At 38.2% G+C, this 24,367-nt stretch overlaps 1 protein-coding gene across 1 annotated transcript; it reads right to left on the minus strand.

Moving 5' to 3' along the window:
• Window positions 1-1,506: 1,506 nt before the first annotated feature.
• UFM1 (ubiquitin fold modifier 1) lies at window positions 1,507-14,086 on the minus strand. Its single transcript, XM_074815804.1, has 6 exons — window positions 13,785-14,086; window positions 13,646-13,702; window positions 13,189-13,246; window positions 7,049-7,088; window positions 6,594-6,626; window positions 1,507-2,848 (listed from the first exon to the last, which is right to left on the minus strand). Coding segments are annotated over exons 1-6 (258 nt in total). The 5' UTR covers window positions 13,787-14,086; the 3' UTR covers window positions 1,507-2,780.
• Between the last annotated feature and the right edge of the window lie 10,281 nt (window positions 14,087-24,367).

Here is a 24,367-nt window from a genome sequence, read left to right on the forward strand (position 1 = left end):
GCCGTCGTACTGGCACGGCGCCTTCTCTCGCTCCGACTGCTCATTGTATCGCTGCAGCAGCAGCAGGAGCTGGGTTTTCAGCATCAACCAAAACACAAAGAAGAAAAATTCTCAATTTTTGAGACCTGCTGTCAACAATTTTTAGTTATTACTTAATAGCAACAAGAGAGGAAAATGGTCTTTTAATCTCAAACACAGAATATAGTTGGATTTTGTGACTTGGGAACACGAGGAAGAAAGCCATAGTACTGACAGAACTATTATCGGGGCCATTTCCTAACTCTTCCAGTTCTTCTATACTTCATTAGATCATTGTGCTTCCCTCCCTGAAAAATTTCTGTGATATCTTCAAGTTCTATCAAATAATAGATTTAAGAAAAGTAAGACTTCTATAACATTGTATAAACCAAAAGAATGATTACAGCTCTTTAAAAGTTTTGGTGAGACTTTTCACATTTATGATTCTACAAAATTTCTCCTCACAGAATATCTTTGTAACAGAAACCAGCCATCCCTTTAGAAATATAAAATACAGAAAAAAAGATCCTTTAAATTGACTTCATCAAAGGCGTGACAAAGTTAATCACAAACAACATAAGTCTTTCATTTAACACCAGTCAAATTATGACCAAAGACAATCAAACTCCAGGCAGTTGATTTCCAAAATATGTCTTAAAGTATGGTTAGACAAATTAGTACAAGTCTAAGAACAGAGCGCTTTTCATAATCTTATGACAACTTCCAAGCCCTAGGAAGTCTGCTTCTAAACTTAAATTTTTCCTATATAACCATGTCAAACACGAATTAGACATAATAAAAGGAACTTGCAAACAACAAATCAGCTTGCAAACACCTGCTAAGTACGTTTTACTACTGAAATCAAGTCTCTTTACCAAATAGAAAAGGTATGTTCAGATTTTAGAGACCATATTGAGACAAAGGTGTAATGAACACAGAAAGTACTATAAAGACCATTATTGCTCCACATGAACAAACCCTTTGCACGTTACATAAACTACTGGCAATGCAGTATGTCAAGTATTTTATGCTACTTGTGTTATTACCTAAGTAACAGCGTAAGAAATGTTAGACATGATCTGAAATCATTTTCACATAACCCTCCTTTACATAAACATCAGAGTATCTTAGTTTCAAAACGCATTTAACCATGACGGCCTTTCAAAAGCTATACAGTGCCTTTAGACTAGAAGAAAAAAAGGGTTCCTGTTTGTTATATTCCAGTATCAGGTGTTTTTTCAGGTATTCAGGAAAGAGATTTGCAGGCAAAAATTACAAGCAATTAATTTGGCTCATCCTAATTATACTGTGGTATTAGATTAATAGAAACTATGCACTCTGCCCTTTAAGGGCAGTGTTCTGTAGAATTCTGCATAATAGGAATATTTTGGCTTGAAATGAATCTCATAGCATATTGATTAGAAGGTTAAAGGGCAGAGTTTTTAATTATTGTCAAAATCTAATCAATAATATGAAAGAGGAACAAAGTTTGTACTTTTTTTCACATAATTGTTTATTAAAATAAAGGAAAATCCAGAATTTTACAATTCATCTTAGAGCTGGAAAATTTTATAGTCAAGTATCACTTTCAGAAGAGTCTTCTTCTATATACTCAATTTACACGCACTCGGAAGGGCATTTTGTACTTCTGTACTATCTGACACATTATCTGAACATCTTTCTAGAGCACAGTTATTGCACAGGACAGTTGTATTTGTGACAATATTCATTAAACCAAGCACTACGTTGCCCATTGTTCTTTCTGTTAAACTCAGGACAGAAAAAAATGCAATAGGGTAAGTTTTTGCCAAATATATAAAATCACAAAGGAGATTACCAGTTCAAGAAAAGCAGCAATTTCTCTAATTAAAATACACAATTGACAGTTTACCCCTGGCAACTTATAAGCAAGAAACATATAATCTGAATACAAACATTTCAGTGAATTCTATGCTGTTTCCCATGTAACATGCGGTAACAAAACAAGACTTTTAGAAAGAACCAGTATTAGTTTACTGAAAAAGGAATGACATATTTGATCAGTACCTATGTATTCCCAAATTATGCTGCAATTCTTCTCAGCTGATGGCACATGTGAAGAGATTAGGTCTCATAAATTCTCTGAAACTGCATTTAATTTAACTTCACAATACATCAAATGAAGTACTAATACACGGAAACCTCCGATTTCTCTTTTATCTAAAATATTTGCAGCAATTAAATCTTACAATTACTTTGGAACATTTGGCAGTTATTAACTTATTTGAGCAATAAACCCCTGAAATTTCCCTTCTATTTGAGCTTAATACTTGAACCATGTGAAAACTGTTCCACTAAACATGGAAGTTTAGAAAAAAATAAAAGAAAAAAAAGTTTTAGCACTCAGTAGGAACAATTTCTTTGTAGCAAAATCATAACACAGTTCCCCCTTCCACAAAGTAGGTTCAACAATATCCAGTATTTTAAATATCCATTGATTGTGGCTGTGTGTTTTACCCTTGTGGCGTCAGTAACACCTATAGAGAACTCCATCTTTCCAATCAGCCCATTCTTCTACTAGTCGGGCAAGAATCAGTGCATGAGGTAATATATTTTAACAAGAAAATAATACCTTATCTCTGTTTCAAAAGAAAATCAAATCCTGGGAAGTTATTTTTGCTAGCTTTAAAAAAGGCCAATTCATTAGTTGCATTTTGGAGTTCCAAAATAAATAGACCTTTGCTGCACAGCAATGTCACTTATTCCAAAGCTTTTGGGAGATGTTAAGAACTCCCAACTCGATCTCTGGGAATAATCCGTAGATCTGAACCATGCTTTAGAAATACATTTCCTAAACAAACAAACAAAACAGAGTGTGTTACCAACCAAACAAAACATTACCTAAACAAACATACACATTTAAAGGATAATAATGTTAGGTCAGTGTTTAACATCTTTGTAGTAACTCCTCGAATATACCAGAAATATATTTTTTATGTTTCCATGGAATTTCATCTTATACCTCTTACTCCAAAGATATTTTAAAATAAAAATACCAGACCCAAAGTTATCTAATAAGACTTGCAGGCTCTGGCTTTTCAAACTTTGCAGTTACACACCTGAATGTCTGATTTCACTTATACACCATAATAACTTCAAGACTGGGAAATGAAGTTTTACTTCTCCATAATTATTTTTTTTATCTTGAGGTCATTCGTGCATATACTGATTTTTAATTCTTTCCTTGGTTCAGTACTTACCTGCTTCTATCTTCAGAACTTCAAGTGTACTTTTCTTTTAGGAAGGCTTTCCACATATCCAACCATAAGTCAGTCTCATTTTAGCATAAAAAAATCTTGAACTTCCTATTTATGACCATATAGTCTTAATCATGATAGTCTTTTCAAGAGGGCATAGTATGAAAATCAGAAGTTTCTAATACTTAGACATCTATAATATTTTCTGCATGTATTCAGGATTGTCATTCACGCTGCTATTTTCTTCTATTAAATGTAACATTTGAAAATGAAACCACATTGCTAAAAGTGATGCATTACTTAATTACTACATGGAACTTTTTTTTTAACTTCATACTGCTACTGCATGAAACTGACTATACGTAATTCTACAATACCAGGTTTTAATAATATCTACCTATTCTTATTCATCTTTGTCCTGACTTGTAAAAGCAGAATAACTGTATTTCCCTCCTAAGCACCACACTTCAGGGATAAAGACTGCTCTCATAAAAAATAAGGTATTTAACATTTGTTCAAGTTATTACCATATTGGAACAAAGCTACACTTTTTCAAATTTCACTTTTCCATCACAGGGATCAGGATCAAAACCGTTCTACTTACTCAATATAATAAGTATCAGAAAATCAGTTCAAAAGAATGTGTTATCAGAAGATGTTCTGTTTTTAGATATCTGCCAAGACCACATACCGAAGAGATCTATAAAACCCACTGAACATAAATCTGTCACACCAGCAAACTGGAGAACTAAGCTTACTAATCCAGGTAAAAAGTATCCATATTGCAATGGCCATCATAAAACTCTAAAAATCTTAAAAGAGGCCACAACTGCATCTCATGCAGACAGAAGCTCTCCCCACCTCTCAGTCTGTTTCCATCATTAATATCTGTGGTTTTATTAAAGTTATGGCATACTATTCCCTGAAGTATCAAGGATTTAAAATTGAAATCAATACAGGAATTAAGTCTTAAACCTAGCTTTTTCAGCTTTCATTTCCCCTGCTCCAGGGAATCGTGTAGGGAGAATGAGAGAAAGTCATACTTGAGGAGTAGTTTTATTCAGAAAGGTGAGGAAATAGTGGAACAGTGCAAAACCTCTGAAATCCTCAAGGATTACTAAGATTTTATTCATAGATCATCTTATTTTGGGAAGTTTTTGAAGACTAATGCAACTGTTCAATCTACAGGAACTTTAATATATGTAAAAAAAAGCAGAAAAAAAAGAAGGGGAAAAAAAGTATGGTTTACCCTACAAAATTTCTGAGATATCAATTAATAAGGCTGAACATCAGGTTAATTTAAATTAGATGTTTACTTTTAAACTGAGGAGGAATTTTGGTTTGGCATAGGTAATTTTTTTTTTTTTTTTTTGGGGGGGGGGGGGGGGAGGGGGGGGTGTTTTTTGGGTTGTGTTTGGTTTTTTTTTTTCCCCCCAGATTAAGGGCAACATCACACAGCATTGTCAGGGTGATGGTACCTTCTGTGTTAAAAAAATTAACCCATGTGCAATCCATGTGCCTAAACCTTACATTTGCAGATAAGATTAAGACTGTGATGAAAACATTTTGCATCTAAATGCTCCTGATTTACCTGGTCCTTGATTATGAGATGCTGTCTTATACTACTACTGAATAATTCCTCAACATTTACAAAAATTAGGAGAGGTAAAACAAATCAATTAGAGATGTGAATTCAATATGCATAGCTGCAAGCATGTTTTCATTCAGGAGTCGAGTAGTCCTAAACACATTTATTTTGCCAGATTAAGCTACAACTAATTTTAACTACATCACACAAAATGAAAGTATACTTTTGAGCAAGAGAAACAGTATAAGTATACCTTAAACAACTGACTTTTCCCTGTTTCGCCTAAGTATTCTTGACTGGTCATGTAAAAATGTGGCTTTACATGTGGTTGATGATCTAGTAGCTAAACTAAATTATTAGTTTTATTACCTAGTTTTAATACACTTGGTCATGGGATCATGGTGAGGACAGCATCAGCTGAGGAATCTGCCTGAGACAGTACACCTGTCAAACCATAATCCAAGTGTCCTAAAACAAGTCCAGGAAGGACAGAAAGCCCCAGTGGAGCAGAAAGCCACATACTCACTTGATCTTCATTTTCAAGTGTTGTTGATGCAATCACGGACCTCAGAAATGGGTCACTACACTTAAATGGTTCCTTTTACAACTCCAAGTAATTCCCTAAATGTCAAGCAACTGCTCTTCTAACCATCGGATAGTATTATGTGCTCTGCAAGGATTTACTTTATACTATTTACCTTACATAGCTAAGTATGCTGATAATACCTTGCTTTCTTATTCTCTCTTTAGATCTGAAAAAAAATGGTGTGGTATCTTCAATAATGACTGGCAGAGAGCACAAATGAATGAGACCTGGCAGAGATTTCAAGCAAAAAGCAGAGAAGCAGCAAGTCTCCATCAACTGTTCATCATGTTTGCAAGCAGCAGTAAAATTCACAGTAAGATTCATAGTTTTCACTGGATGACTGGGTACCACAAGCACCAAAGCCATTTCTATTATTTCTTAGTAGAAAGTTATGAACATTTCTTCCCTAACAAGATACTCCACTCCACCATAATTCTCATCTCAAATGAGTTAAAATGAGATTACTGTAAGAATTTCCAAATTAATTTTAAAGTATAGCTTTTCGAGAACAAGTCCACAGAAGCCTGCTTCCAGACAGCAGACCATTATTAGTACAAGTCAACATCTGTACTACGTTTCCATGTATCAGGAGGTGACGGGGAAAAAGTTTTACACTTTTCTCTGACAAAGATAAACTCTTGTCTCATGGCAAGCCTCCACAGCTGAAAGCAGATTTCTCACACAGAATCGCTTGGTGAGAACAAGAGGGATATCAGCAAGAAGATCCTCTCTTCATGAAAACATGCTTTCCAAAGCACCTAGAGTTCCTGCTCTAAAACTGAGTATTGTTTTTTAAATATATCTCATCAGAAGTGCTGCTAAAATAGCATATACTATTGAACGAGGTAACAGTGGGGAAAAATATAGCTATTACTTATTTCAGTAGCATGTAATACAGTATCACTCTTTAAAACAGCACACTAAATAGCTAAGCTCTGAAGATCAGAAGTGCCCCATTTTTTCACAGACCTAAACAAACACTGAACAACAGTTCTGCGGATTTAACCTTTTACACACTACACTGACTGTAGTTTCCAACTACTGAGTAATGCTTCTCCCATTTAAGAAATCAAAACTTAAAATATAAATCAACCCCGAGTGCTAGGCATTAGTTTAAAAGAAAAATAACTGAGGTTTTTAATACTGGGCTTCATAAATAACTTACCTGCTGTCTGTGCAGGGTTTATTCCTATACCATCTAGAAAAAAAAAAAATAAAAAAAGAAGAGAAAAAAAGAGAAGATGAAACTGACATATTACAATTTACTACACTAAACTTATAGCTCAAAAAATGTAATATACCGACAAGATATAATTATTACATCAGGTCTTCATGCAGCTATTTCCTGTAACGAAAAACAGTCTTATCACAGGAGCTAACAAGAAACCTTCAGCACAGAAAATCCAAGTTATATATTTGGACAAAACCAAATTAACAGTATTAGTGGTTTAACACCTTCATCCCATGCATAAGCAATCTAAATAATGCTGTAGTATTATTAAATTCAGTTTGCAGTCTGTAATGGTCATGAAACAAAAGACACTTTTGCTTTTATCAGTACCCCTTCACTGAAACGACAATAAAAAAACTATTAAAAAAATACATAAACTATATTCTTACCATTTGTTATAATGGCACTTGTTGCTGCAGGAACTTTGAACTAAAGAAAATAAAAGTAGGACAAAATAACATAAGAGACATAGTTAAAGCAGAAAATATATGGTGAATATTCAAAGCAATTATAATTTCAGCTGGTTCAGGTACCAAAGCATTATGATAAAAGATTCCCCTCAGATTTATAGATATAGCTAAATAAAGGCTGAAACTCAAAGTTGATTAGACACCTCAATACAGAATGCAAAATTTGCAGTACTAAACAACTAATTAAATCCAATTATTATCACTCATTGGATAAAATATAAAAGTTCAGCACCTGTAAAATTAATATTAGTTTTTATTATACTAAATAAAGGAATACCTAACTCCTAAGATGCATACCTGTTACGTCTAACAGGAGTTAAACAAGAATTAGTTTGAGCTAATTTTGGTTTATTTTGACCTATCTCCTAGCTTTCTCTCTGGGTCTATTGGGAGCTCTCCAGCTGCACTGCTCCAAGAGAAGAGTTCACTCCAGGACTTGCTTACAAAAGGAAGCACACTAACAGCACTGCATCAGATCTGGTTCCCTCCTCAGATTTCTGACAGCAGCCTAAGCAGGCTTTGTAGCCTCAATCACCACCATGTGTCTCCACAGTACCACACCTCCACGCACATCATATGCGGTCAGTTTTACCACATGAAAAACCCTACTCAGGTGGGGATGCATTGCATGCTGGCTTCAAACTATTTCAGAAGACCTGAACTGAGATGGGGAAGCCAAAAATAATTATTTCTCAGGACTAGAGGGAGCCAGGCAGGGTCAGAAAAAAATCCTGGACTACGTAATGTGGTTGGACCACACGCAACAGAAAAGGTAGGGTGGTACACGTCAGTCAGTGCCACTTGGCTGGTCTGAAGACCAAAGGTTGCTCCTTGGACTTCCTTTACTTAGCACAATGAACAACCCACAAGGTAAAAGACTGGTGTCTCTGCAATTAGCAGGTATCAGTGAAACCTCCTCTCAAAGCACTTCATCCTCCTCTCCATATTGCATAAGAAAAAGGGGAGATAACTATGAACGCTAACACTGACTGCTTCCCTGGAAGAACTGCAGAGCTCTCCCGTCTTCTGAACAAGTCACTCAGCCATGCCTTTCAATGGCATTCACTAGTTGTGCTTTCCTCATTTTCTGATTGCTCAACTCAAGATTTTTAGGTCTGATTTGTAGAAAACTCTAACAGCAATAGCTAAAGCTCTCAGAAACCATACCTGAATACAGTACTTATTAGTTTACTGAAAAACGGCCCTATTTATCTCCATACACACAAAATTAGCAGGTTTTTTTTTTTTACTTGATTTCTCTTAGCTTTTTATCCATAGCAGGTAAGTCATATCACCTCCTCATATTGCAGGATGACACAAAAATGGTTGTTTTCACAAAAAATTAGTTAGATACCATTGTCACTGTAGAAAGGTCGTGAGGAAAGTAAGAATTTGTCTTCAGACCAAGAGCTGAATAATGAAGTTGATAAAACAGAAGCTACATATTTAATAGTAAGAACATAAAAACCAATATACCACCTCATAATAGCTTATGCATACATATCATATGCTGAAGAAAGCAAGCCTTCATTCTCAAGTTCATTAACTTTGGGAATCTTGACTTAGCAGCCTAAGGAGAAATCTTTTAACAGATTTGTTTTGGGTTTTTTTCTTGGGGGGTTGGGGTTTTTTTTCATAATAGGAGAAGATGAGTTTATAAGGTTTGAACAGTGTTATTAAAGTCCATCATATTAAGTCCTGCCTCCTGAAATGAGTCCATCTCCAATAAGAAAATAAAGGAATAAAACACAGAAAACCCTGAACAAGTAGGAAATGTATGTTTAACACAAGTTATTTTTCAACAAGCAGGTTTCCATTATAACTAAGTGATACCATGGATCTTTCATCATAAATCATCTGAAAAAGCCTGAAAACAAATTCTAGAATGTGAAGTGCCTCTTCTCATTTCTCCTCTGTCTCTTCTGATACACAACAAAGCATGAAAGGGATGGAACATTCACAGGAGGATGGACATCTCTACTCATTTTGTGTCATTTTGCTTTTCAGGAGGTCAATCTGATACCAATAAACTAGGTGCACATGAGAACTCTGTGGCAACCAGTCAGTGAAGCACTAGTTAAGATTCTCTTATTGCTTCATATTGTACCGCATTAGAAGAGAATAAACCACTTTTGTTATCTTAGGCCAAAATACCGGTCCAAAAAGCAACAGTTGTCATCACATGAAAATCATCACAAGTATAATACAGAAAGGGAAACTACCATTGGAAATAATTACACATAATTTGGTGCAATATGGTTCACTACTTAAATCAAAAGTCCTTCCTGTGGTTGCTAAGTGTATGTTTCCCATGCTGAAAACATACAACCTTTCTGTGATACAAAGTCAAATGGATACTCAAGTAGCAAAGGAGTTCTGTATTCAGCAGATAATCCCTTGGCTTTCTATGAAATCAAACTGGGTAACATCCAGACCCAAACTCACACACTTTAAAAAAAAAAAAAAAGAGACTGTTTCCTTTAAAAACCTTATGAATTGGTAACTGAGGCTGCAACACAACTGACTGCCTCCAATGCTAGGAAATACATTTGTCAGTATCTACAGTCAAATTATAAGGAAAAGACGACAATCATACACCAACAATTATACTCCTTTCTCACTTTTACAGGGATGACAAAAATCCTCTATGGCAATAAGCTCAACTCCTTTTGGCGCAAAGAAAAGCAGATAAGTGCATTAAACCATAGTATTTTAGCATCAATCTATGAAGATTAACATTAGAAAAACAATAGAATAGTTGCAAAAATATACATGTTTATGAAAGAATGAAATTTATTCAATGGAAATGGATTACTGTTTTAGTAATAATTCCACAAAGGTTAAGAGAGGTTTTTTTGTAAGTATTCTGCAAATGTACACCTGAGGTTAAGTACCAAGTAGCTCTAACACATGAAGGAAAAAAACAATAGATACCATACACTGTAAGTGAGAAAATTAACACTGTCACAATAAGTTGTGACAATTGTGGAAAGAACCATAAACAGATAAAACTGAAGACAGTAGTGTTTCCAATACTCTACATTTCAATCTATGTTTTTATATATACTCTGTAAGACAGAAAAAATTAAAAAAAGGGAGTTAAATTTGCATTATCCAATGCATTATCACTGCCAAATGTATATATTGGGAAGTGCTGAGACTGATATGTATGACTGAGACTTCCTAAGATCTCCCCATTTAACGATTCAGCTTTCTTTCACTTCCAGTTCTGCCAGGCATGAATTGTGTACAATGAACTTTCACATATTATGTGATATGCTAGAGATGACAGGAAAAAATCTGTTATGTATTTCAGTTATTTCCAAGAAAAAAAAAAAAAAAACAACAAACCAACAAAAAGGGACACACCTTTGTTTGTGCAATGAAATAATTCAGAAAACTTTATTTGGAAAAACTGTAACCTTTGACAAAGCACTGTAACTGAATCTTGATATATAAGAAGACCATTCTATATCACAGCTACAGTTCTACTGTTCCAGGGAATTCTGGTTATGATTTGGTCAAACTTTACGACTCTCTAAAAAAGCTAAGTAGAAACTTGCTACGGCTAAACAGCCGAAAATTAAATCCTTCTCTGTCCCAAGAGCTTTAATCGCTGAGGAGATAATGCACTTCCCCTGGAGACCAACTAACATTTTTGTTCAAAATCCAGGGCTACAGTTTGATCTTTTTCTTACATGTTTTATATAAGGTACTGTGAAACCAGTATCATGAATACTGTAAATCATGGTAAACAGCATAAGTTAATATTAATCTGTGCTATTCAAGGAACAGAAAAGATTTATAGAAGACAAAAATCATCTCTCATTCTTTTCAGTGCCAGTTCACAAAGGATCAAAGTAGCGTCATTTCTGGGGAAGAGTCTAACAGTCTTTTTTGTTCTCTGTTTACAAAGCATTTAGTTCTGCCTCGTCTCAGAGAGATGTAAAAGGCTTTAGTAACCCATCAGCAATGACAACTATAAACAGTACCACATTCTGAAAAATCAACCATACGTTCATGTTATTAATTTCTATTGACACTGGCTAATACAAAAGTACTTCACGCTGTTTGGGGAGGCAGGGGGGCGGTGGTGGTGGAGTTAATAAAATGTTCTTTGTATTTTCTCTAAAAGAAAGTGTTTATCATATAGATATTTAATGGAATTACTCTACTGAGTATTAACAACACTGGGCTCTTTGACATTCCATCACAGATTTTCAACGTTTCTTGTGAGCCCCCAAAAAACATCTACAATTGCTCTATAAAAAGATGCTGATCCAGAGCAGTCTGAGGTCAATCAGCAAAACTCCCATGGATGCTCAAAATACATCAACTAAAAGAATGGTTTGTTAAATGTGAATATTTAAGTAATTAGCTCTTCTTTAAATCCACTTCACAGAGGACCCTATCACTAACACTGTGGTTCTATGAGTAGGTAAAGTTAACAGATTTGATGGCAATCCTCACACCAGAAATGGCCCCTCCCTCCTCGTTGTATCTCCACTACTCAGTCCCACTCAGTTTTCATGGCCCCTCATGTTAGCATCAATGGCACAAATTCAGATCAGAGAAATAACACGTGTAAAGACTAAACCAGCAAGAAGAAATAGCTTAGTCTGAACTCATACTCTCTGTCGAAGATGAACCTGTGGCAGTATGTTCAAAGGGGTGACAGAACGGAAAGAAGCAGCAGCCAGGGTCATTGTTGGAAGATACAACATCCCCACAGCAGCTTATGCTGCTTGTGGATGGAGTAATAAAAGTGAGCCTGACAAACACAATGAATTCAACTGACTGATACAGCAAAGAACCTTCAAAAAAGACCCTTTGATTAATGATCCAGTGTGCAACTCCATCAGACCTCAATCTGGCATGTGTGAGATGACAGGAATCTGTAACAAGAACCGTAAGGGGAAGAGGACTGTCTCTTTTGGAAGCAGCCCACAACTACAGCAGAAACAGCACTTCAGAGTTCTACTGGACTTTTCACTCTAGGTCTCCACGTATGGGTTGTGTGGGCACTGCTACATTAGTTCAGATTAAAAAGAACTGGAAAAAAATAGTAAAAAAAGCAACTAAATCAGCAAGTATCTTCAACAGCATTTATTATTCTATATTTTATTCTGTTTAAGTAATGTTACAACAAACAATCCACAACCTCCCCCCACAAGCTGTATTTCCACTAAGAACTTCTGTCACACAGTGGTAGAACACTAACAACATAAGGAGACTCAAGACATGGAGTCCGTTATCCTTCCCAATTATTACACTTCCAATGCTTGAACAAATTAAATTTTCAATAACCCTAAATTTCCCAAGTTTTCCCCAAAAGACAGAGGTGGAACTGCAGTAACAGACTCTGCTGAATTTGCTGACTAGATGAAAAAAGACATCATGCTTCCGAGTACTTTATTTTACTGTTTACACCCAGATGAACATCTCTTAATCTCTGTACACTTTATCTGAAACAAACAGGCTGCATCTCTTCAAATACATTATATAGGCAATTTAAGCACCTTTAAGGTTTTGGATTCCATGTGAAAGATCAAACACCCAGAAGCCAAAGAACACATTATCAGCCCATATGCCTAATCTCAATACCTTCTATAATCAAAAATTCCATGCCTTCCACCACCAGAGATTGCTGGAACTGAATTCAAGAAGAGTTTAAGAATTTCCTGAATAATTCTAGAGAATTTTCTGGATATTCTACATAAGCAATTTAAAATATTAAATATTCAACATCAATATCTTTTAATTATATTCAGTCTCATAAATTTTTATGTTATTAATATAAAATGGCTTAATTTAATTGCAAAGAAGAACAGAAAGCCTGTTAATACCTGCTGTTGATGTGTAAATTGTGCAAGAACAGCTAAGTTTAGGATTCTGAAAGTTTTGGCAGGCCCACACTGACATCAGTTAAGCTTATGTCCGTGTGTATCTAACAAGAACGTTCTTTGTGTTGAATTAACCATTTTATTTTACAATTAAAAAGCTTCTGCTTTCAGGAATGTTCAAGAAGTTAAAAACGAACCTCATCACTTTCTACTTACTTCTTCTGCAGCAAACTTCAAGACAGCTGTGAAAGGTGTACTTTCAGGCACACTTAACCTGAAATTATAATGTAAGTAAATACATGACTGCTAAGACAAACTGAAAACCAACTTTATTTGCTATTAAACTACTAATTAAAACTTCACTTTTGCCAGCGGCAAGATGCTTGCCAAAGGTGTGCATGTTCTATTTAAGGTCTAGAGCAAAGCCTAAAAAGATACACATGGCAACAGCACCAAGCATAAAGGCCCTGACGAGCAACAACAGAAAACCGCCTCTCGCCTTCACACGGAGGGAAAGATGCCTTTTCCACTCATGGGAAAGCCCCGTCAGGATGACCATTAAAGGCCACACGGCTCAGGAGCGCCTATGTTTGCGCTGCCACCGCCGGTGTTCACGGCCTCCTCGCGTCACGCAGCGGCACCGCAGCGCGCCCCGACCCCCCGCAGCACTCACACTTTGTAGGGCAGCCGGGGGTCCGAGGTGAGCGTCACTTTAAAGGTGACCTTCGACCTGGGGAGAGCGAGGAGAAAGCACCGGGTTAGGGCTGGGGGAAGGGAGAGGGGCGCAGCGGGGCCGCTCACTCATCACTCACATGATGCTCCTCAGAGCCGCGGCCGCTCCTCACCGACACGTCAACCGCCACCCGGCGCCCGAGGGGTCTTCGCTGCTCCTTCCGTCTCCTCAGCTGCCCGCGGTGCGCCTGATCTCAAATGAAAAATAAACACGCCCCACCGACCGCTACGGGGGAGGGAGTGGGAGTTTTCTGCCTCGGAACCCGACTGTCGCGGGGAGAAGAGAGGCCGAGGGGTGGACAAAGTGCACCGGAGAAAGGTGGTGAGGATTTGTGATGAGGCAGTGGCTTTGGCTGTTCCGCGGCCGAGGTAGGACCCAGGTACCGGGACTTCCGCGTTTCCGTAGGAGTCGTGGATTGACGTCCGGGCGGGCTCAGAGGGGAGGGGACGGCCGGGATTGAGGCCTGGGCGGGCTGTGTGCTCTGTGCCCGGGACCGAGCGCTTGGAGGGCGACGTGGCCCGGGCCGGGCACGGCGGAGGGGTTTGGTGGGTGGCCTCCTGTGCACCTCGCACCGGGCCGGCGGGGTCGGAGGTGCGGGGCCGTTAAACCAATATGAGCAATTGCCAACAAGGGACTGATGGATTTAAATGTGTGCTTGTATATAGCTGCAGGTGTATGTGTGTATTTATGTGTATATGCAAACGTATAATGCGGCAGAGTGGGGATGGTCCATCGCGGGGTTTGGTTATCTGAGGTTTCGAGTCCGTGTGTTGCTCTCAAACCGACATGTTCCGCAGGTGTTTGTTGAAGTTATGCAGGGGAAGGCAGATGCAAATACACACCGATTCCCACTCCCTTAATATTCAAAATCGTTCACGTCTTCCTTGTGATGGGGGAGCTAGAGTTGGAGTTTGGATAGTCGTGGATGCTTTTATGGCACTAAACCAACAGTTCCCAGTTTTGTTTGTGAACTTTGACAAGCTAATTTATTTTAAAGGCTGAATAAGGTTATGTGGAAATGCAAAGTAATTTTTGTCTTTAGTTCTTGTTCATCTGTTAATACAGATGATGACCAAGTTTCTAAATCTGGGTATGTCAGCATTACCACTGTAAAAAATACTTTGCCGTAGTGCTCTCATTTTCTCTAGTTTCCATCTGCAGGAAGGACAGCTTTTGCTGTAGACTGAGGTGCTTGTTGTCACACACTATTAGCTAGACTGATCATGGCAAAGCACTTTGTTGTGTTCACTTTAATTGGGATCTCATTAGGCAATTGACACATTGGAGTTACTGATTTCTTACCTAAGGACTGGCTCAGTGTCTAGCATTGAAATGCAGCTTTTTACTGTTATGTTGCTCTTATTTGAACATAGAAAAAAACTGAAAAAAGTTAAAAAATAACAAGAAGAAATTCACTAGCAGCTTGTACAATGGCATTAATATTTCCTTATATCTCCTGCATTTATGTTATTATGTGTGCCTTTTACAACTGTATCACATTGGTGGCTTATGCTCATTTTGTAATCCATTAGGGAGCTCATGGCTTTTTCATCCCCTACTTCTAAGAGCACACCTTAAGTTAGAAATAATTAATAGCCATCTCTGAGCATGTAACCTTGCATTTTGTGTAACTGTCATCCCATATTCTTCTTCAAAATCAGTTATTTTTGCATGATGTCTTTGATTTATACAACTCTGTCATCTGCAGCTTTCATTAATGCATTGCTGTTTTCTGTGCCAAGGTCATTAATGCAGATGTGAAATAAAAGACTGATCATTTTAGAACTTCATTTCTAGCCTTTCACTCAAAGGACATCCCCTCTGAGGAAATAAGCACACCCAGATCTTCATGCTGTTAAAGCTGGAGTGCTTTCAGTAATCAAATTTACTTGGTTAAATCTGGTTTGAGCATATGTGTGCTATAATGCTGAGAACAGTCTAAATCGAGGCCTTGGTAGTCTTGTGTTCTGGCCACATGGTCTTGTCCTCTGCCAGGCAGAGGAACCAACACTTGTGACAAACACTGTCACAGTTCGGGGAACTGATTTGGTAAAAACCCCAAAATTTTCCTTTTAGGTGGTTTTCATCTGGTTAGCTTCCTGAACCAGCAACGAGGGGCATGAGGAAGCACACCTTGTTGGCAGTGATAGCACACAGCACCTTATGTCAGCTTAAGATGCTGTAGCTGTATCCTGAGCAAGCATCAAGAGTATCCTTATTTGATGGTAATGTCAGGGTGTGGTGGGTTGACCCTGGCTGGATGCCAGGTGCCCACCAAAGCTGCTCTATCTCTCCTCAGCTGGACAGGGGAGAGGAAATAGGATGAAAAGCTCATGGGTCAAGGTAAGGACAGGGAGAGATCATTCAGCAATTACTGCCATGGGCAAAACAGACACAACTTGGTGAATTAATTTGTTACCAATCTAATCAGAGTAGGATAATGATAAATAAAACCAAATCTTAAAAATACCTTCCCCCAACCTCTCCCTTCTTCCCAGGCTTAATTTTACTCTTGATTTCTCTACCTCCTCCCCTCCAGCAGTGCAGGGGGACGTGGAATGGGGGTTGTGGTCAGCTCATTGCACATTGTCTCTGCTGCTCCTTCCTCCTCAGGGGGAGGACTCCTCACACTCTTCCCCTGCTCCAACGTGGGGTTCCTCTCTCTAGAGACAGTCCTCCACGAACTTCTCCAACATGAGTCCTTCCCACAGGCTGCAGTTCTTCACACGCTGCTCCAGTGTAGGTCCCTCCCATGAGGTTCAGTCCTTCAGGAACAGGCTGCTCCAGTGTGGGTCCCTCCCACAGGGTCACAAGTCCTGCCAGCAAACCTGCTCCAGCATGGGCTCCTCTCTCCATGGGCCCACAGCTCCTGCCAGGAGCCTGCTCCAGTGTGGGCTTCCCACAGGCTCACAGCCTCCTTCGGGTGCATCCACCTGCTCTGGCGTGGGCTCCTCCCTGGGCTGCAGGTGGAGATCTGCTCCCCCGTTAACCTCCGTGGGCTGCAGGGGCACAGCCTGCCTCACCATGGGCTGCACCAGGGGCTGCAGGGGAATCTCTGCTCTGGTACCTGGAGCACCAACTCCCCCTCCTTCTTCACTGACCTTGGTGTCTGCAGAGTTGTTTCTCTCAGGTATTTTCACTCCTTTCTCTGACTGAAGTTGCCTTTTTTTTTTTTTTCCCCCCTCCTTAATAGATGCTACCATTGTCACTTGGCCAGCAGTGGGTCCATCTTGCATGGCATTGGCTGGCATTGGCTCTGTCAGACATGGAGAAAGCTTCTATCAGCTTCTCACAGAAGCCACCCCATAGCCACCCTGCTACTGAAACTATGGCACGCAAACCAATACACACAGTTAGGATCTTTGAATGTAGATTCAGGAATCCAAGCGATTTAATAAAAATAAGACCTCTACAGTGCTGCAAATTTATCATTTTGCTCTGCTGCCTAAAGCTTTTTCAAAAGCTAGCAGGGTTGATTTTTTTTTTTTTCTGAGAATTTACAATGAATAAAGGAGGACATGCATGATTTTTTCTCTTTCAGCTGGGAGAGTTTATGGGACTTGGTGTCCCATCTGCAAACAAGCCAGGGATGGATTAGAGGTGCCTGTATCTCACTACTGGGTTTATACACAACAACATTCTCCTTAACTGAAGAAAAATTGGTCCATTCCCAATGAAGTTTGCCCTCCTTTCCCCGTGAGTGAAGCCAGAGAAAAAACATGGAGTTCTTTATTCAATCTGTTTTCTCTACAGCTCTTCCTTACCCACACTTAAATATGTTGTGTGATAGCAATGCAACATAGCTTTGGCTTTTCTAGCTCTATAGATGACAAATGGAATGATAATTTCAGCAATTAAAACAGTTGGGTTTTCTGGCAATTTGTAAACACATTAGTACAATGGAAAGCTTTTAAGGCAGGAAAATGTAAAGAAAAAAAAAAACCAAACCAGAAAATAATGAAAAATATATCCCTCTGGATGCTAAGCTGTGACTGAGGTGAATTAAAATACCTCTGACAAAACTTCAGGAAAAATCTAGTTGTAAATGACACTGTAAGAGAGGAAAGTATTGCAGTACATAGGAGCTACTCATCCCACATGCCTGTACTGCACAGGTAGCCACCTGGCTGGAACTAGTTTAATTGTTGAGAAGTGAAATATAACAGTAAGAAAGGAAGTGGAATATAAAAAGTACAAGAAAAAGGAAATTACCTTACCAAGATCAACTGATCGGTATTTAACTGCCTGAGCAAGATGATCCCTTTTCATAGCAAAGGGTAAAATTCTTCTAGAAGGTGCAGCTGTTTCTTGACATAAGATGGACCATGTAAAAGTACAATGGGGGTGGAGGGAGGTGTTTGTTTCTTGCGTAGTTACATCCTCTATGGAGGCATTTCCTTACTAGACACTTGTAGCCTGAACACAATTTCCTAATAAACATTTTCTAAGTTACCATAATTAATTACCATAATTATTTTACTTATATGCAACATGGGGGAAAAAAGCTCTTTGGTAGTATTTTCTACCCACTTCATACCCACAACATAGAGTACAATGTGCTGGAGAACTGTGTTTACAGCAATGTTATTCAGCCTGTTATTTTTCTTCCTGCTTTGTTTCCTATTCTCCCTTACCATAGTCTCTGTTAGATAGATACAATATCTTCGTGATCATTCAAGTAGAGCAGCCCCACGATACAAAACTAGGAATCCCAATTTCCTGCTCACCAGCAACAAGTAAACATGACCACAGTTCAGAGTCTGGCCATAAACTCAAGCTGCAGTGTTTGTGTTTTTGAATTATTTCTCCTTTACTTCTGAAGCACACAGTGTGTCTCAAAATCTTTTAACCTATGTATGTATTTCTAACATTCATGAGTGCATGTGCCATTTGAAGAACACCAATTTTTGTGCTACTAAACAAGTGCCCATGTGGAGGAAGGTTACCACACAAGCATCTGTCCTAAGAACTCTATGGAAGTATGAAATCTGAAATTTTAAGAAATGCGGTAAAATATCTCCCACCTGCAGAATGTGCTTTTAGCCTTGTCGGTTTTGGACTGAATAAAGAACATCTAACTTTCAAGAATCTTTGCTGAAAAAGCACTGAATTAAGCCTTTTAGCAGGTACCCAGAAAATAAAATCTTGGCATTCTGTAAACTTTTCTTCTATGCTTGCAAACAATGAGTTACAAATGAGCATTCCCAAGAAATGTGTTATAAGAGGGAGAGAGGGAGGCAAAGGAAACACAGTGTTTCTCTAACCAACCCCTTCCCTACATAGCACATGGTAACAGTCCGATTCCTTCTGCTCTTAGTGAGACTGTGGTTTCACCTGATGAGTGAGTTAGAGCAGTACTAACCCCCATGGAAAAGGATAGGTCCTGTTTTTATCCCCACTTCTGCCTCACTCTCTGTTCCTGGCCTCCTGCCTGCTTGCTGCTCCTTGCTCTGGGTTTGTTGCTTGGTGGATCCACCAGTGAGTCAGTTTAAATCAGCAGAAGACATGGATGTTTAACTGCTGGCTCAGAACTTTGAATAAGCTCAGGGAAAGGTCTGAGCTGACACAACAGAAGAGGCAGGCATGTTGTGGTCGGCAGCCAGAGGAGGCAATGACATCTTCCTCTTTCGTCAGTAGGAAAACATGGGATAATTGATTGCCCTTGATACCATTTCCTATAGTGAGAGGGCTGGGATCCTCCTCTGGTGGGTGCATCCCCTTAACTCTCCTTTGGCTCAGCATGGTGGTGTGTCTCTTGGCACTCCCCCTGATCCAGGTCAAGCTCATCAGTGGTAACCCTGTGACTCTTCCCAGTAGGTAGAGGTACCTCCTCAGCCGCAGAGTCCTGCTATGTCGGCAGGAGTCAGCTGCCTTTCTCAGGTAGAGTCTGCTTCTGCTTGCTCTGGTGGGATCTTTCTGTGGGAAATCCAGCCCTTCAGAAAGGAAGCAATAGCACTGCATGATCTCTAGGTTGTTTTTGTTGCAGACCCTGAAAATCTGACTGTGAACCTTCCTTTGCCAAAGTTTCTGTACTCCAAGGCCACAACCTGCAGCATTAGGCCAGATTGACTGCTCTACCTGAACATGTCAGCTGTAGTTGCGTTGCTCTGACTTTTTACTCCCCAACAATTAGAGAGTCTATGTTTTCTCCTTTTTTAAAAAAAAAAAAAAACTAGAAATAGTGGTGTAACATACAGCATAAATTTAGCTTGTTTAAACTAGCCTGTTGGTACCTATCAGTGAGAAAACTTTAACCTCCTTTAAACAGGGAGTTTCCACCTTCATGAGTCTGCAGCTCATGTGAGACAAAAGCAGTTTTCTTTTACGTACTGAGTCAGTGGATTTCTCTGTAAAATTTAGGCATACATATGATTTTTAAAAAGCATTGCTAAGCCAAAGATAAAGAAAGATTATAACACTTTAGGAATGCAATGCAACTTTAATAATCAGACAAGTTAACACACCTTCATAATCTTTCCTTAACAAAATAATAATTAAAAACCTATTACCATTCTCTTGTGTCACAAACATCTTACAAAAAGAATCTGTCAAAATGAGAAGATTGCATACAAATGTCATATTAGTCATAATGCTAGGTCTCTAGACTAGAGAAGTTTTATTTGATGTGTGTGTTAGGTAGTACAGATAAGCGTATACCAAACAAAGGATCAGTCTTTGAAGCACCAACACTGGATGTATTTGTCAGCTGTAGATAGTTTTTCTTCTTCCACATATTTGTTTGGTGGGTTTTAGTTTTGGGTTTTTTTAATTGCTTTGAAGAAGTAATTATAAAGAAATATTTACATCAAAAGGATAATAAGCATTTAGCAGGAAAAAGTGTCTGAAAGAACCAAAAGTGGGTATTCTTTCTTCTTCTGACATTTTTTTTGTCAAGAAATTTGATTTATGTAATAGGTGGATAACACCATTATATACATGTACTGTGTCCTGTTTTCCAGAATTTATTTGAAGTCACTTTAACTTTGAAAAATTTTCCAGGTGTCCCATTCATCTTAAAAGTAGTTTGATTTATATATCTTTTGTCATGATGAGAATGATGACATTTTTGTTAGTGATAGCAATGCTTATGTGATATTTTGGTTTCATATGCAGGAAACGTTTTTAGTTTCCATGATTCATGTCCATCATAATTATGTTTAATTGGGCAGTGAGAAACAAAATTCCATCTTTTGATTTGAGAGTGTCTAATAAAGTGTAGTTCTTCAAATCTGGAGGGTTCCCATCCCTCTGGTGAGGAAAGGAAGACATTTTTGGGGAAGATATGGATATAAAGAAAGCGTGTCCAGATCTACAGATCCAACCTTTTCCTATATTTGTTAACTGTATCAAAATTCTTTTTGCTTGTATAGGCAGCAAACACTGTTATTTTATGGTTTTACAGAATATTTTATTAACTATGTTTTTGTGAATTGGGAGAAGATTGTATTTTGTCAGCTAGTCACCAGTCTCAGAAAAAACTTTATTTATACCTTTATTACCTGCCTGCTGCAAGCAGCGAATTCTGTTATCTGAGCATGCTGCTCTGAGATGGCCCAATATGTGTTTTCATCTAATTATGAAGATTCTTTTATCCAGTAAGCTTTCCTGTGTGTTGATTTCTTTGCGTCCATCATCAGGCTGTGCAATTCTATCGTTTATTTTTACTACCATTATGTACTACAGAGGGTTATCTTGCTACTGGAGATAAAAACACCTTGTTTACAAGATGTTTCAGAGAATTGGACAATATACACAGATGTATTGCAGACTCCTATAGTGAAATGTAAAAGTATACAGAGGCATAAATTCAGGCTAAGGATGTTTTTATTGTATTCTTCTGTAGATCATAAATACAAATCCAACCAAGGTGCTTTTGCAATACTAACCAGGGTAGGTTTCTTATATTCTGTTTCACGTCTTAAGCAGGTTGTGCTTTATGTGCAGAATTAAATTGTAACTAAGTCTATGAAAATTCAGTGAGAGACCAAAATTTCATCATTTATGTGCAACCATGATAAAAAAAACCAGCAAGAGTTCTGATTCAGCTCCTGCTGCAATTTAATTATTCATAAAGCGCCTAGCCTATTAGATTTTTTAATGAGGGATACTTTTTTAAAAAAACTTTAAATAAATCAGGTTATTCTAGTGACTTCACTGTTAACATTTAACTAAAAAACCTGCACAGATTCTTGCTGAAGTGAAGCAAGAAATTAAGCCAAATTATGTTTCCATTTTTGAATGTAAAGACTGGCAAAGAGAAGAAGACTAACGAAGAAATTAATTTCAGGGCCAGGAAGTTGTGATTCCGACAGGCTTAGTACAAGATGTCAATGATATCCCTCACAGTTCTCTGAACAAGGTCATCTTGTATATGTTTTCTTTATTCAGTCATTTGTTATGAAGATACCACTCATATTTTTCCTCCTCTCCTTTTTGTTCTCTTTGATGGCAAGCCCAGAAGAGAGTTTATATAGTCTGCAAGTATTGCTGCAAGAGGCCAGTTTTCACTTGACACAGAGGTGAGGTTACGCAGATGATGAGTTTAGTGTTTGAAGGGATTAGAAGAGAGATTTACTGAGATGGTAGGAGGTGGTGCATCTCTGTGGAAATGAAAGAGAAGTGAAAACCTATGTTGTGTTTGCAAAGTCTGGACTTTTAAATTGCTAAAGCTTTTGTTTGGCAAAAAGATAAACATGACCTTTCATTTTCTTCATCTAGAACAGGCCTTTCTAACCTGCTGTGGTTCAGGACACCAGCCTTCAAATCTTGACTCTGTTTATCAGGCTTTGCCTTATAATTTCTTTGGGTACAAAGCCAAGAATTTCTCTGCATGTCGCCTTCCTGTGAGCTTCTTAATGGATCAGAGGTTTAGCTGGAATGTTCTGACCTGGGAAATATGCCTCCTCGTTCAGTGTTTGCTGTAACACAATGCTGAAGATTTGTCTGAACATTTAAGATGACTTTGTGTTAGACATGGTGAGAAACATCTTGTTTCTGGACTATTACCCATAAAGCAAAATTAATTCTAGTAAGTGCAAAATTATTTTGGCACAAGGGATTTTTAAGCTTTGAAGTGTAACACTGTTAGAAATAATCAAGAAACAAGCAGAGAACAGAAAATGACCCTTAAGTAGCAGATGAAGGCTTGAGCTGTGTTGTGCCAAATGAGTTTCTGAGTAATGTGTAATTCCTTTCAGTAACTTTTGTTTGCTTTCTATTGCAGGTTTTTATTATATAGCATATTCTCTCATTAGGATAACTTTATGCCATCTCCTAAACATACTGTTTAGCGAGACTTAAGAAAATATATGAATACCTTTAAGTCTTCTGATTGCAATAAATTTTAACTACAGATCAAACACTACCAACAGAAGGGGTAGGGTTCAGCTGACAAAATATTGGTGCCACCTTTGTAAATATCTATACCTAAGCTTGTTCCCGTGGGCTCCCTTCATATTCAAATCAAAGAAGTTACTTCTAGTGAACAGTTTGTATCATTCTGAAGTAGATACCTGAAAAGATGATCTATTCCCTCAAAGTGCCTATTTCTTCCCAGATCGACAATAAGAAGAGCCTAGGCTGACTAGCTCCCATATTGACATCTACTTTATACAAACAACAGGGTTTGGTGAGGTGAATCCCACCCCATGTTCATGCTCCTATGCTGTTCTGGAGCTTCATAATCCAGACCCCCTGTTCTACTGTTCCTCTCATATAACTTTAGGCACCCAGTTGAACTCAACTTTATTTTATATGGTTCGCTTGTTAGAATATGGGGAGAGACAGGTAACTTCAGGTTGTAACTCACCCAATATATGAATTGCTCTTTTAAGTTGTTCTGATTTTTGTAGGTTCAAAAGAAATTATTTCTGGGACTTCCTGTACACTACAAAGCATAACAGATTATATCAATCTTTCATTAAAAAAATTCTCAGTTAACAATCATGCCATGCATGAAAGTAAAATCAAAGTCTGGAAGAAGAAGAAAGTGTAAATAGGATTTTGGTGAATAAATACAGTAATGGTTACCATTCTCATGCAAGAGCAAAAGAATAACTACATTTCACATTTCAGGAGCAACATCAGTTGAGGCTAATTCACAGAAGAGAGCATCTTCCATCTATCAAAAGTTTGCATAATTAAACCCTTAAGGTTTTCCTGCTATGAAAAGACAAAAAAATGAAAGCAATTGTTTTAGTGATGATTTCAATATTCACTTTGATGTCTGTCTTTCGTGCCCTATATCCTGCAGTCCTCATCAGTCATACTGGGATCAGTTGTCTCACCCTGTAGAATCAGTTTGGGCTATTATACCTCTATACCTCAGGTAATTTTCTTTTTCTGAAAGCTCCATTGCACCTATTCCCTTCAGCAGTTGCTTTGGGAACACTCCCAAAGAGAAGTCAGAATTATGGTTGTTAGAAGGACAGAATGATACAGAGAATATAAAACAGAGTAGTAAATGGTAGCATAGAACTGAATAGAAGAAATGAAATGGAAAAAAGGCAAAAGGAAGATTGAATAAATTCATTGGAAAGAAGACATCACAGAATGGTTGAGGTGGGAAGGGACCTCTGGAGGTCATCTGGTCCAGCCACCCTGCTCAAGCAGAGTCACTTAGAGCAGGTGGCCCAGGACCATGTGCAGATGGCTTCTAAGTAT

Source organism: Strix aluco, chromosome 2 (genome assembly GCF_031877795.1).
Source record: "Strix aluco isolate bStrAlu1 chromosome 2, bStrAlu1.hap1, whole genome shotgun sequence".
NCBI lineage: Eukaryota > Metazoa > Chordata > Aves > Strigiformes > Strigidae > Strix > Strix aluco.

Excerpts from the sequence above, each read along its gene's own strand:
- UFM1 (XM_074815804.1), bottom strand. Across the intron at positions 6,627-7,048 it reads AAGTGCCATTATAACAAATG|ATGGTATAGGAATAAACCCT; the intron begins GTAAGAATATAG and ends TTTTTTTTCTAG. Across the intron at positions 2,849-6,593 it reads AAACCCTGCACAGACAGCAG|GAAATGTATTTCTAAAGCAT; the intron begins GTAAGTTATTTA and ends TTGTTTGTTTAG.